Source organism: Anabrus simplex, chromosome 2, assembly GCF_040414725.1.
Source record: "Anabrus simplex isolate iqAnaSimp1 chromosome 2, ASM4041472v1, whole genome shotgun sequence".
Classification (NCBI taxonomy): Eukaryota; Metazoa; Arthropoda; class Insecta; order Orthoptera; family Tettigoniidae; genus Anabrus; species Anabrus simplex.
The window spans coordinates 165,396,805-165,415,124 of record NC_090266.1 but is presented as its reverse complement, the minus strand read 5'-3'; the positions used below and the strand labels follow the sequence as shown (position 1 = coordinate 165,415,124).

Sequence of the window (18,320 nt, the reverse complement as noted above, 5' to 3'; positions counted from 1 at the left end):
GGTTGAATATCTGTTCACAGCAGGACCTGCCCTTTCTAAATCCAGCTTGATATTCACCAGTTGAGTGTCAATTGTAGATTTTACTCTGTTGAGAAATATTGTTGTGAGTAATTTATTAGCAATTGGTAGAAGAGAAATACCTCTATAGTTGTCGACACCTTGCTTGTTACCCTTCCTATGTAATGGGTGTATTAGAGCCATTTTCCATTCTTCTGGTATCTTTCCTGTTTTCAAAATTTCTTCAAAAATTATTTGTAAATCTTCAATGATTTTTGGTTCTGACCATTTCAAAAGTTCAGCTGTTATGGAATCTTCCCCACTAACTTTATTATATTTTAGAGATTTAATTGCAACTTTAATCTCTTCGACAGTTGGCAGCAAATCAGATTTTAGGTTTTCATGAATCTCTGGAAATTTTACTTTGTGGTTTGGTACCGGACAGTTCAGAATGTTTTCAAAGTGTTTTTCCAGTATTTCACCGTTTTCTGCATTGTGTAGGCCAGTTTTAACATTTTCATCTCTGAAACAAATACTCGAATCTTGATAGCCCTTCAAGTTATTCTTGAAGGTTTGATAGAAGTTTCGTGAATTATTTTGAACGAAATTATCCTGCATTTCCAGTAGGTGTGATTTTTCATAGGATCATTCGACACTCCTTATAATTCTTGCTGTTTCCTTCCTTTTTTGTTTAAATGTCTCATAATGTTCATTCTTTGTAGAACATTTCCATATTCTCCATGTTTTCTTTCTTTCCGTTAGCGCCTCTTCGCATATGTCATTCCACCAGAACTTTTTGTTTTAGCTGACCCAAATATCTTGCTGCATTGTCAATTTGTTTTGACACTTCTTGCCAATTACCAAGTGGAGATATTTTAATTTTTTCTGAAAATTCTTAATTGCTTCTTGGGAAATGTTGAGTTTATCTGTATTATATTTCATTAGTTTTTTGGTTTCTTTTGTGTTTTGGTTGGTAACACTTTCAGCTTAATTTTTGAAGGATAGTGGTCAGAGTCAAAATCCCCACTTCTTATTACTTTAACATTCATGACTACTTTAATATTTGTCTGATAAATTGCTACATGGTCTAATTGGGATTCGCCTAACATCGGATTTGGAGATCACCAGGTTTTAGCTTTTCTTGGGAGTTTCTTGAGGAAGGACGACGTTAACATCAGTTGGAAGGATTTACACAGACTAATAAGACTTATACCATTCGTGTTGGCTCTTTTGTGTGCTGGATGTTCCCCTACATTTTTCTGAAGAAATTTTCTCTGCCTATTTGAGCATTAAAATCACCCAGTAATATGATAACATTCGATTTGGGGCTTTTAGATGTGCATGGCAGTTGACAAATGTGTACTTTTTGTTCTTACACTTAATTGTGAGAAGAGAGAACCTTTCTGAACTTGATTTGAAATCTAATACATTATCATCTATTGTTTTATGAACATAAAAGGTGGTGCCTAGTGGTGCCATTCCTTTCATTATTTTGATTGCTGGTTTACCCTTAAAGATTCTATAGCTTTCCGTTTGTCACATTCTCTTCCAAAAATCTTGTCTCCTGAACTACTAGAATTTGGATTTCATGTTTATTTAACCATTTTTCCAGTTCTTTCTGTTTGACATTTTTGGCAAGGAATTTACATTCAGGGTTCCTGCAAAGAACTTTCTCTGAAATTTAAGTCTGGAAGGATTCCGACGATGCTCCGACTCATCCTCATTGCAGATGTTGGGACTCACCAGAACCCTATGTCCCGATGCTTTGCATAGCGCAATGGTCGATTTCTCGTTCTAGGTGCCACCTGGGGTAGTGCTATCTTGAAGAGTCCTTTACATTCTGCAATTGAAATTGTACATTGTGCAGGGTGGTAACCGAAATTCCAGGTTAAGGTCGGATTGTTAGTCCGAAATGAATTTTTTTTTTTCGTGGTTTACTCCACTAGGTTCCTCCGCTCTGTCTGCCGTTGGGAACCGAGATTCCTCCTCCCCATTCGAGAACGTTGACCAGTTTTCATCTGTAACCCTAGCCAGGGGCCCCTTAACAGGGTGCTACCATCCGGAGCCAGATGTTCCCTGGTTTTTTCACGAGGTTGAAACTCCTTCCCCTCCTCCTTTCCCATCTCTTGCAAGATGAGGCCCCGGGCTTGGGACCAGTATAGCGGAGTTATTATTATTATTATTATTATTATTATTATTATTATTATTATTATTATTATTATTATTATCATTATTATTATTATAGTTTGCTTTACGCAGCACCGATACAGTTAGGTCTTACGGCGAAGATGTAATACGAAAGGAAGTGACCGTGGCCTTTATTAAGGTACAGCGCCAGGTAGAATTTACCTGGTGTAAAAAATGGGTAAACACTGGAAACCATCTTCTGGGCTGCTCCCATTGGGGGTCGAACCCACTATCTCCTGAATGCAAGCTGACAGCTATGCGACCCAAACAGCACAGCCTCTTGCTCGGTATATTAGTATTTTTATCATTATTATTATTAATATTATTATTATTATTATACCGGGCGAGTTGGCCGTGCGCGTAGAGGCGCGCGGCTGTGAGCTTGCATCCGGGAAATAGTGGGTTCGAATCCCACTGTTGGCAGCCCTAGAGATGGTTTTCCGTGGTTTCCCATTTTCACACCAGGCAAATGCTGGGGCTGTACCTTAATTAAAGCCATGGCCACTTCCTTCCAACTCCTAGGCCTATCCTATCCCATCGTCACCATAAGACCTATCTGTGTCGGTGCGACGTAAAACCCATAGAAAAAAATATTATTATTATTATTATTATTATTATTATTATTATTATTATTATTACCATCGGTATATTTCGCTGCAACAGCATATTCTACTGAAGACCGTGATAACTCGAAATGGCACAGAGTACGTTATAGTGTAGACAAAATATTGAGCATTTCTCTGCGTCATGTTGTAGATAGCAACTGGTATTTTACTGTATAACGTTTAAAACGCGTTCATTATGTAACCTAGTGGCCCGTGCGGCCCAATGAGGACCTTGACCTGCAAGGAAAATTTCTGCCCTTTTACATTAACTGCATTTTTGGCGAGTCAAGTTGTCAACATATTCAGGTGTATTTCTTCATCTTCTTGGCCGGATTCGATGCCGCAGATGCCCAGCTCCTTATCTGAACTCAGGAGACTGAATAAACCTCGTTCCAGTGCTTAAAATCGTTAGATGAGCTGGAAATCGAACCTGGTGCCTCCGGGCAGGAGGTAGACACGCAACCCCTACCACACGAGGCTGGCTACTCCTTCATTACGTATGCCAGATTACATTCATTACAATCGTAAATATACACATCTTGATTATTGATTCAGTCTACAAACCTCTGTGAGTTAACTACGCGTGTCCACAATCCTCAGTCCCCAATTAGGGTTTTTTTAACTTTACTTTACGACGCACCGTCAGAGGTACGTCTTATGGCGACGATGGGATAGGAAACGGTTAGGAGTGGGAAGGAAGCGGCCGTGGCCTTAATCAAGGTACAGCTCCAGCATTTGCCTGGTGTGAAAATAGGGAACGACGGAAAACGATTTTCTGGGCTGCCGACAGTGGGGCTCGAGCCCACTATCTACCGGATGCAAGCTCACAGCTGCGTGCCCCTAAACGCACGGCCAACTCGTTCGGTAGTCGCCAGTTAGGTTTGTTTATATTCACACCTAGTATATTAGATACAGGCAGGCAATTTCTTTGAAATAATGAAATAAGACAAGTTAAACAACATTGGGTTTCCAAAGCGCTGTCTCCCGAATGCAAGCTGACAGCTACGTGACACAAGCCTCTCGGCCACTTCCTCGGTCTTCTTTTTATTGAGTTGAATTGCCTCCCTGACATGTTCGTAGGACCGTCCCCCACCCCAATTTCACTCTCTGTGGTATCACCTACACACGTGTGATGTTGACATTCACTGTGCTAGGACTGAAAAAGAAGAGGCCGTGGCTATAATTAAAGTTCTGCCCCTACGTTAGCCAGGTGTGAAAATTGGAAACAGAATATGTCCATCTTCAGGGCTGTCGATAGTAGGGCTCGAACCCACAATACTCGGAATGCAAACGTACAGCTACATGGGCCGAACCATGCAGCCAACCTGTTCCACCAGGAAATGCTAGGAAGGTACATAGTGCTGAGCACTTCCTAATCTTCGAAGATAAGGGATACTCGACATCACTCTGAAAGGTTTCAGAGCGATAGCTGACTAATATTGTCACTGACTTGTCGCAAAGGTGTTATGACTCGAATCCTGTTCAATGCATGTGGGATTGCAGGAGTTAAAATTTGCATCGTTATGGTTCTGCGTAGAAGTTTAGGTACTGTGAATATGACCACCGTGCGAACAACAATGTAGCTTGCTTTCAGAATGATACTCTTTCGATGCATAAGTGCTGGTTTGACGATTTTTCCTTTCAGGAACACGCTCCAGTTGCTACAAGTACACAGATACAATGCCAACTCACAGTAGTTTATTCTATATATTTTGAACAGTTAACCAAACATAGAGAAAAAAGCAACTTATTTTAATGCAGCGGTAGTTTTGGGTCTTTTCGGACGGTCTCAGGTAATGAATGAACTTTTCATCGCAGGACAGCAACCAGCAACCCAGGATCCTTCACCTGATGAGACAAAAACACCGTGTCACACTGTGGGCCGCACTTAGCTTATTTGAGAGCCAAAGACCCATTTTGTACCGTTTCCAAAGCTGACAGGGATGCAATCGAATGGTTTGGTTAAATATTGTGAAAATACGGCAAATTTTTATAGCGAATAATAATAATAATAATAATAATAATAATAATAATAATAATAATAATAATAATAATAACAATAATAATAATAATAATAATAATAATAATAATGGCGTGTGGGTTCCGTAAAGGCCTGGTGCAGGTCTTTGGAGTTGAAGCCTTATAGGCGACCTGCACATCAGTGAGAATGTGGCCTTACCTATGAATGAATTCTGATGTTGAAGACGACACAAACGCACACACACACACACACACACACAGTCCGAAATATAATGACCGAGCTCGATAGCTGCAGTCGCTTATATGCGGCCAGTATCCAGTATTCGGGAGATAGTAGGTTCGAACCCCACTGGCGGCAGCCCTGAAAATAGTTTTCCGTGGTTTCCCATTTTCACTCCAGGCAAATGCTGGCGCTGTACCTTAATTAAGGCCACGGCCGCTTCCTTCCCACTCCTGGCCCTGTCCTGTCCCATCGTCGCCATAAGACCTATCTGTGTCGGTGCGACGTAAAGCAACTAACCTAATTTACTGGAATTAACCAATGAAGGTTGAAATCCACGACTCAACCGGGAATCTAACCCGGGACCCCTTGGACCAAAGGCCAGCATGCTAACCATTTAGCCATGAAGCCTGATTTGTATTGGTTAGTTTTGTAGTATTTCGCTAGTAAGATACATGCTGTCCCTCATAGACCACCCTTTCGCACCGAACATCGGACTCAGGGTCTGTAATGGAAGTCTGTAAAACCTCGGATGGGGTACGTGTTCGACGATACGTACGTTCAAATGCTGGAGAACATTCAGTACGAATTCTTGACCCTTCATTGTTAATGTGGATGAATGGTATCCTTATAATTTGAATATTAACTCCTTATTAGTGTGGATGATTGAAAAATAATTAGTCACGTATTATAACTAAGTGTAACATACGACTGCAGGCTTTACTTATAGAGAAATCGTGAGAAAATGCACATATAGAGTTCTCACTGTGAGTCTTGAAATTAAACTTTGGATTTTCTAAATGTATGGTCTACTTCTCTCTTCCGTCTGTTCTACTGCAGTTGGTACAGACATCAGCAATTGTTTACCTTGTTAGTAGCAAGTATGCTGAGCAGTGCCGCAATTCGTTCTATGCAATAATATAAGTTGGAACAAGGTCACGAATATATAGTCAGTAGAAAAGCAGCGTATGGAAGTACCGTTTTTAGCGCTACCCGCTTTAAGAATGATGCTCATGCAGAATAGCGGCCAGAGTAATAGGATGAGGAATTCATGTGAGAGTAATGATATCCCTTTGCTCCATTCATTGATTTCTGAAATTCAATAAAACTTTGCTGTGACAAATGGTCCCAAGGTGACTCACTCCAGGCTAATGAAACTAATGTCTTCCATTTTTCCTAAATTGAGTGGAAGGATATAACGTAAAAAACTGAAAAATGTATTTGTATTCAGTGATAAGATTCAGAGGGAAAATTCTACATTTAACTCTTTAATGCATGCAGTTATTAATATCTGTAGATATAATGAAGTAATGATGATCGAAAGTGAATTTTCATCACATAAATATTCTCATTTATTTAACAAAACTAAACAGACATTTGCATTATTATCACAACGTTCTTTCGTGTTTCACTTCTCTTAACTTTAAGTATGCAGTGAAATATACAAGAATATATAACATACATACATACATACATACATACATACATACATACATACATACATACATACATAAATTTTTTTGCTATTTGCTTTACGTCGCACCGACACAGATAGGTCTTATGGCGACGATGGGACAGGGAAGCCAAGCTCACAGCTGCGTGACTTTAACCGCACGGCTAACTCGCCCGGTAAACATGTACATACATCATCATTATGCTGTAGATTGTTATGCCTTTCAGCGTTCAGGCTTTAAGCCTCTGTGAACTTACTAATCGCCGCCACAATCCTCTATTTGTAACTAGTTCTGTTTCCTCGTTTAGTTCTATACCTCTTATCTTTAAATCACTGGAAACTGAGTGTAACCATCGTCGTCTAGGTCTCCCTCTACCATCTTATCCTCCAAACCAGACTCCATTATTTTCCTAGGTAACCTATTCTCCTCTATTCATTTCACATGACCCCACCACCGAAGCCAGTTTATGCGTACAGCTTCGTCAATCGAGTTCATTCCTACCTTAGTCTTTATTTCCTCATTTCGAGTACCTCCTGCCATTATTCCCATCAGTTTGTACCGGCAATCACTCTCGCTAAATTCGTGTCTGTTATGAATAAGATATCCTGAGAACACCAAGCTTTCACTCCCACGAAGCGAAGTTGGTCTGAAAACAGAACAATGTAAAGATAGTTTAGTCCGGGACCTGACTTCCTTCTTAGAGGATACTGTTGATCGCGACTGCGAGCGCACTGCATTACCTTTTCTGCACCTTGAATCAATCTCGCTGAATATACTACCATCCAGGGGGAACAAAAGCAAAGCAAAGCAAAGCAAAGTCACCTCTGTACAGGCCATAAAGGCCCCTGGAGGAGTGGAAGATAAAGGCTTCCACCATTGTTAACCTCGGCACGTGATGGGGTAGAGTGGTTAGCTCTACGCCCGGCCGCCTTTGCCCCCAGGAATTAACCTGCTACTCATTTTTGGTGTAGGCTGAGTGAACCTCAGGGCCATGCGCACCTCCGGAAGTGGAAATCTCTTTTCTTAAATTTTACGACTTCCTGACGGGGATTCGAACCCACGTCCTTCCGGGCGAACCGAGCACGCCTTCACCGCCTCGGCCAGGCAGCCCCTATCCAGGGGAAGACACATCCTAAATACTTGAAATTATCTACCAGTTCCAGCTTTGTATTCCCAGTCTGACATTCAGTTCTCTTGAATTTCTTACCTCCCGACATCAATTTAGTCTTCGTGTCTTCTTGTTCCAAGATATCAGACTGCAGCCTTTTGGCACAATCTGCTTTTAAGACCAGGTCGTGAGCATAGGCTAGACTGCTTACATTTTCACCTAACTGATTCCCTCCCTGACACTTAATACCTTTCAACAGATGATCCATGTAAACTATGAGCAATAAAGGTGAGATATTACAGCCTTGTCTGACCCCTATAAGTACCTGAACAAAGAATTCATTCTACTGTCAATACTCACTGTAGCCCAATTGCCAACATAAATGCTTGTGATTAATTTTAATAATCTACCGTTAATCCCATAGTCTCCCAGTATTGCGAACATATTTTCCCTCGGTACTCTGATATGTGCCTTCCTTAGTTCTAGGAAACATATACATAACTGTATATTCCTCTCATAGCTTTCTTCAGTTACCTGCCGCATACTGAAAATCTGATCCTGACAACCCCTCTGTGGTCTGAAACCTTACTAACACTCCATGCTAATCTTATTACTCCACGAAGCCACTTTATCCCAGCCTTCCCAATATACTTCAACATTTCAGGTCTAATTTCATCTATTCATGCTGCTTTTTCAGAGTGGAGTTTATTTACCATCCTTTCAAATTCATCAACTGTAATTTCACCAACATCATTGTCCTCCTCCCCATGAGCACGGTTGTTTGCGGCATCACAAGGAAGATACTCTATTACGTTGGGAAGATTTTCAGAATATTCACCCCACCTCTCCAGTGATACCCGAGGATCAATTATGAGTTCACCCGATTTACCCGGAATACTATTCATTTTCTATTTCCCTCCCTTCCTAAGATTCTTTACTACGGTCCAGAAAGGTTTCCGTGCTGCTTGACCTAGCTTTTCCAAGTTATTATCGACATCTTCCTGCGACTTCTTCTTGGATTCAACAACCATTTGTTTCGCTATGTTTCTTTCCTCTACATACAATTCTATGTCTGCATTAGTCCTTGGTTGGAGACATTTCTGATACTCCTTCTTTTTACGTTTACAAGCTGCTCTCACTTTATCATTCTGCGAAGAGTCACTTTTTTCCCATCCTCACACACACACACACACACACACACACACACACACACACACACACACACACACACACACACACACACACACACACACACACACACACACACACATGTTCCTAGACATTCCTCGCTGTTTCTACTACCGCATTCCTCTATGCCACCCATTCTCTTTCTCTATCCTGAACCTGCTTACTGTCCGCTGTTTGGAAATTTTCACTGATCATATACATGTACCTCTGTCTAATTTCCCCGTTCTAGAGATTTTTTACTTTTATCCGTCTACAGACGTATTTCACTTTCTCTATCCTAGGCCTAGAGATACTTAGTTCACTACATATCAGATAGTGGTCTGTATCATCGAAAAATCCCCGGAATACCCTCACATTCCTGACAGATTTCCTGAATTCAAAGTCGTTTATGATGTAGTCTATCTCCCACATGCAACAGTAAATAGCTTTATATTTGAAGAATGTATTTGTAACTGATAGTTCCATATTAGCACAGAAATCCAGCAAACGCTTCCCATACCTTCCCCACATTTACCAATCATCCTTTCGTATCCTTCAATTCGATTTCCAACTCTCGCATTGAAATCGCCCATTATCACTATTCGGTCCTTGCTGCTGTCCCTTCATCGTCATCTGCATCCTCACATGGTAAAAATACTGAGACAATTCTCGTCCTAATTTCTCCCATCGCCAAATCTACCCACATCATTCGGACATTTACGTGCCTAACAGAAAGTATGTCGCGTGCAATAGTATTCGTGATGAACAGTCATACCTCCGCCCTTCTCTTTTTAACACCCGTCAAGTACAATTTATAACCTCTTATCTCTTCTTCGTTATCTCCCCTTACCCGAATATCATTTACTCCTAACACATCCAGACACATCCTCTTTGCTGACTCAGCCATTTCTACTTCGTTCCTTCCACAAGCCCCATTAATATTGATAGCTCCCCATCGAATTCCAATTCGTTCGCCAAGTTGCTTCCAAGGTGTTCCTCGCCTGTCAGATGGGACTGGGACTCCTTTACTCCCATAGGCCCGAGGCTTGCTTAAAATCGTCTGAGCTCGGTAAATTCTGTGAAGTAGGATGTTACCCTTACTTAGTCCGACTCGTTCGCTGAACGGTCAGCGTACTGGCCTTCGGTTCAGAGGGTCCCGGGTTCGATTCACGGCCGGGTCGGGGATTTTAACCTTAATTGGTTAATTCCAATGGCACGGGGGCTGGGTGTATGTGTTGTCTTCATAATCATTTCATCCTCATCACGACGCGCAGGTCACCTACGGGTGTCAAATAGAAAGACCTGCACCAGGCGAGCCGAGCCCGTCCTGGGATATCCCGGCACTAAAAGGCATACGACATACGACCCTTACTTACACATAGTCCAAGTGAGGATCTCTCCTGTAACGGGTGGATTGCATAGTCCTCGCCACCTGAGCACAAGGAGGGCCATGATTCCGAACATGTCCGAGATGCCCACACCCATTCCCTAGCAACTGGTATACCGATTCTCTGGACCACTTACTAGGCCACCCAGCCGTTACCTATGGTTCACGAACTAGGACGTGGCTACAGTAAGCCACACCATGAATGAATTATGAATATGAGCGTCGTGTATTGTGAAGTGAAAAGTGCAATAAGGCTGCCGTACGAACTGGTCTGTGAGTGCTTTGCTGTCTATAAGTACAAGCAATATGTTGAAATGAACATGGGGTATCTTGAAAATATGAAAATTAAAAACCCTCATTCTGTTTCCAGTTATTTGACCGGGTCAGGATTGGAATGAATGAAGCCCCCATTTGGCAGCGGGGATAGGAATTTTGCCGGCTGCCGAAGCCTGTCGCACTCTCCTGGGACAATGGTGAATGACAGACATTTGACATGAATTGATATCGAAGTGTGTTGCTGAAATGAAAGCTGCTTTACGTCGCACTGACACAGATGGGTCTTATGGCTACCATAGGATAGGAACGGGCTAGGAGTGGGATGAAAGCGGCCGTGGCCTTAACTAAGGTACAGCCCCAGCATTTGCTTGGTGTGAAAATGAAGAACCACGTAAAACCGTCATCAGGGCTGTCGACAGTGGCGTTCGAACCCACTGCATCCCGAATTAAAGCTCACAGCTGCACGACCCTAATCGCACGACCAACTCGCTCGGTCTGTTACAATGTATATTACTGTAATTATTTGTGGGTGGGAGAAGTGAATAGAGATTACCTAACTGAAGAGGTAAGGGCGTGCTTCGTTCACCCGGGAGGGCGTGAGCTCGATTTCCTGTCAGAAAGTCGAAATATTTAGAAATGAAATTTCCACTTCTGGAGAGGTGCATAGCCCTGAGGTTCACTCAGCGTACACCAAAAATGAGTAGCAGATTAATACCTGGGGGTAATGGCAGTCGGGTACAGAGCTAACAACTCTGTCCCACACAGTGCCGAGGTTACATATTGTGGAAGTCTTAACCTTCCACTCCTCCAAGGGCCTTAATGGCTTGTACGGAAATGACTTTGCTTTTCTTCTGAGAGAAGTGAGAATTCAGAAGAATTCTGTTAGAAGAAGGTAAATAATAACTTGAAATAGAAGCTGATGTTCAGCTGTATACGTAAAATGTTGTTGTAATATTCATTACAGGTTAAACATTTGAATTTATTGCAAACCAACCTTGTTTAATTTATTTTCTCAACTGTGTAGCCCAGAGGTATTGAAACGCGGTACAAGGGGCCGTGGAATACAAATATAACGTGTGAATAATTAGGTTAAATTTAAATATTTGCTTGTTGGCAACAGTTGAAGTATTAAAATTCATTATTTTCCGTCACTTGGGAGAGTAAAGAATAGAGACTCTGTTTGTTTCGTTCCTCCACTGTGTTGAGAAAAGAGGAAGCGACGCTGTTTCGACTTGTTTCTGCCTTTTATCTTCTTCTACTTCTATTTTGTTATTAATAATAGTACTATTATTGGCTTTACGTTCCATTAACTACTTTTTCGGGTTTTAGAGACACCTAGATGCTCGAATTTAGTCTCGCAATAGTTCTTTTACAAACCAGTAAATCTATCGACACAAGGCTGATGTATTTCATCACCTTGAAATACCACCGGACTGAGCCAAGATCGAATCTGCCAAGTTGCGGTCAGAAGGCAGCGCTTCAACCGTCTGAGAAAATCATCCCGACTATTATTATTGTTATTATTATTATTATTATTATTATTATTATTATTATTATTATTATTATTATTATTATTATTATTATTATTATTATTATTTACCACATTGATCATAAATGACGATTATTTAACATCTCCAACTTTATTGCATAATTAATTCGCTGCCACAGTTCAGTTATATTACCATCTCCCACTTAAAATAAATTTGCTCTAGTCGAGCGAATGGCTGCTCGGTTTGGTTCACGTATCTTGCATTCGATATAAGAGTACAGTTTAAGTAGAGCCAGCCTATTAGAAAAACCGGGCGAGTTGGCAGTGCGGTTAGGGGCGCGTAGCTGTGAGCTTGCATCCGGGAGATGGAGGGTTGGAATCCCACTGTCGGCAACATCGAAGATGGTTTTCCGTGGTTTCCCATATTCACACCAGGCAAATGCTGGGGCTGTACCTTAATTAAAGCCACGGTCGCATCCTTCCAACTCCTAGGCCTTTCCTATCCCATCGTCGCCGTAAAACCCATCTCTGTCGGTGCGACGTAAACCACTAGCTATTAGAAAATATGTTTACTGCTGTGCCATTGAGAAGGACAGAAAATGTATGCAATAATACAGGTTCATCATTTAATTCGGGCCCGTTCGCAGCTGCTTTGTATCCTCGGACACACACCGACGCCTGTCAACATTCCAGTCGAATCAGCAGGCCGACGTGCACACATTCTCATGCACGAAGGTAAAACGGATGAACTACCAAAGAAACGTTATTTAGCAAATCATTTTCTTAACAAATATTCATGAACTCGTTTTGAGACTTTGGCTGTTTTTTTTTCCTTTCACACACACAGTTGAACAGCACAGCAGGCTCGCTGTTGAGTGACTTGATCCCACGGGCACAGATAACTCACCCGCCCGCTGAGGAACAGCGATAAGCGATGGATATAGAATGCAAGTAGAGAACTTCAGGCCGACCCGATTGAAATGAGGACCCTGTATTTACAATAATATATGGCATTTATAATTATAATGGTGTTGCAATAATAATAATAATAGTAATAATAACAAACGAGCCTCCGTGGCTCAGACGACAGCGGGTCGGCCTCTCACCGCTGGATACCGTGCTTCAAATCCCGGTCACTCCATGTGAGATTTGTGCTGGACAAAGCGGAGGCGGGACAGGTTTTTCTCCGGGTACTCCGGTTTTCCCTGTCATCTTTCATTCTAGCAACACTCTCCATTCTCATTTCATAGCATTTATCAATCATTAATAAATCACTTTGGGAGTGGCGACCCCATCGTACTAATAGCCTATATCTGCTTCATTCATCACATCCCTGAACCGGTCAATGACTGGAGAACAGGTTGTAGGTTTTCATTTGCAGTAATAATAATAATAATAATAATAATAATAATAATAATAATAATAATAATAATAATAATAATAATAATAATAATAATAATAGTAGTAGTAGTAGTAGTATACCGTGTGATTTGGCGATATGGTTAGAGTCTTGCAACTCTGAGCTTACATTCGGGAGATAATGGGTTCGAACCCCACTTTTGGCAGCCCTGAAGATGGCTTTCCGTGGTTTACCATTTTCATACCTGGCAGATACTTGGGCTGAACCTTAATTAAGGCCACGGCCGCTTCCTTTCCACTACTAGCTCTTTCCTGTTCATACGAAATGAGCATCTGATGATATAAACAACAACAGGCCAATAACTTTAACTTCTGCTTTACAGTAGGTTAACTCCTTAAGAAAATTATTAAAATCGCCAATTTGCATTCTTTCGGGAAAATATTCTCCTTAGTATTTTTCAACAAGGTTTGACAGCTAATGTTGCTGTAGCTGTTTTTATTTTTTAATATCTTAAATAACCTCCCAGATCATCTTCGTTACTTCGTTAGTATAATCCATGGCCAATTGTTAAAGAAACTAAACCATTGTTATGTTAGTGGTATCGCTTTACATCTGTTAACTTCCTTCTCGCAAGAGCGTAAGCAGTGCGTTGAAATAGATAACGATGTATAGAAAGTTAGATATTCCTTTGAAACCGCAAACAGTGGTACTCCACAAGGTACTATTTCGGGAACATTTTTCTATCTCTTATACGTTGATGAAATACTAGAACCGGAAACGTCACTAAGAAACATAAATTATTATTATTATTATTATTATTATTATTATTATTATTATTATTATTATTATTATTATTATTATTATTACTATTATTATTACCGATCACGGTAGCAGCAGACCCTAAAATATGGCCAGTATCCAGTATTTGGAAGATAGTGGGTTCGAACCCAACTGTCGGCAGCTCTCAGCATGGTTCTCCGTGTTTTCCCATTTTCGCACCAGTAAACACCTGGAACTGTACCTTAAATAAGGCCGCAGCCGCTTCTTTTCAACTACTAGCCCTTTCCTCCCCCATCGTCGCCATAAGGCCTATCTGTGTCGGTGCGGCGTAAAGCAACTTGTACAAATATGTTGTTATTATTATTATTATTATTATTATTATTATTATTATTATTATTATTATTATTATTATTATTATTATTATTATTATTATTATTATTATTTTCATCATGGTTGTGTTATATACTACACGTACCCGCTGAGATACTCATCTCAAGTTATTTCATTCTACATAGAGTAAGCTATAGGTTGTCTTTCCATGCTGATAGACCTTCAGATTACTAAAGCCCATTGTCCTATTTTGAAGACAGCATCTTAATCCTCATTTTATAATAAATCTATATCTCAATTAGCAGATTTATAAATGAATGTTTGACGCCTCTGCTATATCCTGCAATATCGTTCGTACTTTCAGCACCACATCATGATGATGATGATGATGATGATGATGATGATGATGATGATGATGATGATGATGATGTTTGCTGCAGCCTTAGCAGCCCAAATTCGATCCTTGTCCCCATGTATATTTTATGGTTTGAACTTTTAAGTTAATAAAGACGGTGTGAATAATAAATCTACGATGAACTTTCGGAGGTTGTTCAGGGATGTTTGTCGAGTGTTTTCATACAAGGAACACCTGGTCTCCTGTGACAAACACTGGAATTGAAGGAATTAGGCCCTACTACAATGAGGAAAGTTTACTTCTGCAATCAAAGCTTCAGGTATACGACTTACGGTGCCATGGATTACCTGGGCTACAGTTAAATCTTACTCATTTAGGCAGAACTTTTCACTTCAAGAAAATTGAACCACTTTGACTAAATTTTGTATCCATTACTTTTTAGGTATTTTACACTTGTATAAAATGGCTATATTTTATATGTAACTTAATTATCTTTATTTGTAGTTGAGAAGACAACCGAGGATGGCTCTGCGGTTCGCTGTGCAGCTGTCATGTATCCGCGATTTGCTAGTCGTGGTCATATCCTTCTCGCTGCTATCACTGTACCTCACATACCGCCTTGGCTTCCCGGCAGGCCGCCTGCAAGCAGTCGACCAGTCTCTAGACCGTCTCAGCATCGCAGAACCTCCAGAGCTGCAGTCACCATTGCGATCCCAGGAACTGCATCAACTACTTGTCAAGGTGAGTACAACTGGTAAATCGTCGTTGCGCCGGCGAAAACCCCTATGTGAAATATTTCATCTTAGAATTTTGGCCGGTAAGATTCGGTCATTTATGGTTTAATACTGTGCGAATAAAATCAAAGAAACCTTGCTCTCTTGGTGAGATATGTGCTGCGGGTCTGTATTTCTGCCTCAACATTATCGTATAGCGGATTTCGCAGGTACAAGGGGCAATCAAAAAGGTTCCGTTCGATGGCCGTACAGTCCTGAATCGGAATGCCAAACACTCAAAATTGCCGTGAGCACTGAGGCACTCATCCCACCGACGCACCAGGTTGAAGATCCCCGTGTGGTAAAACAAATTATATTGCTGCACATCCACCTCCGACAGGAAGCGTCAACCCTTCAGAGCCATTCTGAGGAGACCGAAAGCGTGATAATCGCATGGGAAGAGGTCAAGATTATAGGGCGGGTGCTCGAGTGTCTCCCACTTGTTGGCGTACCTTCTGCGTGACGACCTCTGCGGTTTGGGCTTGGCTCACAGATCGACCGGCATCTCGTGTCGAAATGCGACCCGCACGGAACTGGTGCACCATTCCATGACGGTGGTTTCCGACAGACATACAGGCCCATACAGAGTCTTCGTTCTCCGATGGATGTCCACCGGTGTTTATCCCTCGCCAGCCATGAACAGAATAACAGCACGTTGGTCCTGTTGGGACGCACTTGGTAATAACGTCGCCATCGTTCACGTGACCGCATTTAAAACACCCAACTCGGCACGACACGACTGCCGCACTAATCATTTTGCTTTTTTTTTTTACGGGGGGCCCCCGTAGCCCGCTCCCCCGCCGTGACCATCGACTCAATCTACATTGCCTCCGACATGCTATTAGTTTCTAAGAAGAAAAGAGATAGCTGGGTAGAGTGGGAAGTGATACTACAGGAGTATCTGCCTGTCCCCATGCTCAGCATGTTACCAGGCCAGATGTGGTGGTGGGTATCAATAGTGGTGTAATCGGGTGGTAAGGGTCAGGAAAAAACCACATAGGCTGAAATAGAAAGATGCCTACATGTAAAACCTGACATTTTGTAGATAGCACATGCAAGGATGTGGGTTGGAATTTTTCCAGGTTGTGTTAGTGAGGAGTAGGTATAATGCACAAGTCATGTCCATTATCCAGAAATGTTTGTTTGTTATATGGGGATCAGCCTTCTTGGCATTGCGGGGTTTCGTGCGCGGGTCATTTTGCCTACGTGTCCTTGCTTATATACCCGCATCGGAGTCTCGCTAGTTGCATGCCAGCTGCAGCAACGCCCTCAAATGGAAACTTTTTAATCACGCCTTGTAGTATACAAATAAATGTATGTTTAATTTGAAATTGCTGTAAGAACACCTAGGCTATGGCAAGGAGCTGTTGGAGGAGAATGCACTCTTTTTAATCAGATGCGTTCAGTTGTCTTCTGTAGTGGCAAGCAATAAGAATATGAAAAATTCCCAGTCGGCAGTCAGTAAAAGCATATTGTGTGCAAACCATATGCTGCGTAATTATGTTTGGACTTGTTCAAAAAAGAATGCAATTATAAGCCAAAAATGTATTGTTATCAAATCTTGTATTTTCTATGCTACATTTCGGGGGTTAAGAGACAAAACCTCGTATCTCGCAATGCTCTTCCTAGCCATTAATTTCCTTAAGATTTGTCACACCTCCCAACCACAAATGGATATGGATATCATCAGAACACTGTTCATTGTGTTCATTTTTCCATGCTGAAGTGTAAAGAAAACTGAACCTTAAGTGCACTAGCCTATACTAGGGCTCTCTAAAGACTAGGTATGCTCGCCCGCCATTATGGTTCATTCCTGCATTGCGTTGGTAAGGCAGTTGACCACCCCAACCTTGTATATCCCTCTTTTTTACTGTTCCCCACGCTAGAAAGTAATACTAAACTAACATATTGTAAAAATACTCATTCTCAGTATTACCCAAACGGTTACTCAACATAAATATTAGTATATTTCGTGGATTATTGTGTAATTTTTACTTGTACGGTGATTGTAAAAAGCAAGGTCGTTGATAATTTGCCTTTTAATAAACAAACAAACGAGGCATGTACTCTTACTGGAGAAATATTAGAAAAATAGATTACTAATAAATCGGTTTTTGTTATTATTATATTATCGATAAGTAGGATAAGCTGTTCGTAAGCTATGCGCTGCGGTACCGTCAAATGAAATGAGGTACACCGTTATATTGATATAGGCTACTGTCATTCTTAAATCGTGGAATCTGACGTGGTAATTGGTCAGTGTCGAAGATATATAAATTGTGATATGAGATTTTGATAGCATATGATCGGTATTTCATACTTGCGTGAAATTGATTCAGCGCTATTTTCAATGTTGTCGAAATAATAAGAAAAATATTCTTCGAACAAAAATAACGCTGAAATGTGATGTACGAAGACGAACACACACAAGTAACTGGGATTCAATCAATCAATCAATCAATCAATCAATCAATCAATCAATCAATCAATCAGTCAGTCAGTCAGTCAGTCAGTCAGTCAGTCAGTCAGTCAATCAGTACTGATCTGCATTTTGGGCAGTCGCTCAGGTAGCAGATTCCCTATCTGTTGTTTTCCTAGCCTTTTCTTAAACGATTGCAAAGAAATTGTAAATTTATCGAACATCTTCCTTGGTAAGTTTTTCCAATCCCTAACTCCCCTTCCTATAAACGACCTTTTATTACAATATTTACAAAACAATAATATTCCATTACGTACATTCTTATTAAAGTCTACAACAGCATAGGATCGAATTTTGAAGAACTAACAATTTTTCTTTTCAATTACAGCACGTTGGAGAACATGTACTGGTACATTTATCATTCACAATTATT

The 18,320-nt window shown here is 41.0% G+C and overlaps 1 protein-coding gene across 1 annotated transcript in view; it reads left to right on the top strand.

Annotated features, from left to right (window-relative positions):
* The window catches only part of LOC136862721 (cadherin-like and PC-esterase domain-containing protein 1), a 1,291,344-nt gene that overhangs the window by 390,005 nt on the left and 883,019 nt on the right, over positions 1-18,320 (top strand). The window contains exon 2 of the mRNA XM_067138943.2: positions 15,200-15,436. Within this exon, the coding sequence (XP_066995044.2) occupies positions 15,218-15,436 (219 nt within the window). The 5' untranslated portion in view covers positions 15,200-15,217. The remainder of the gene's footprint in view (positions 1-15,199; positions 15,437-18,320) is intronic.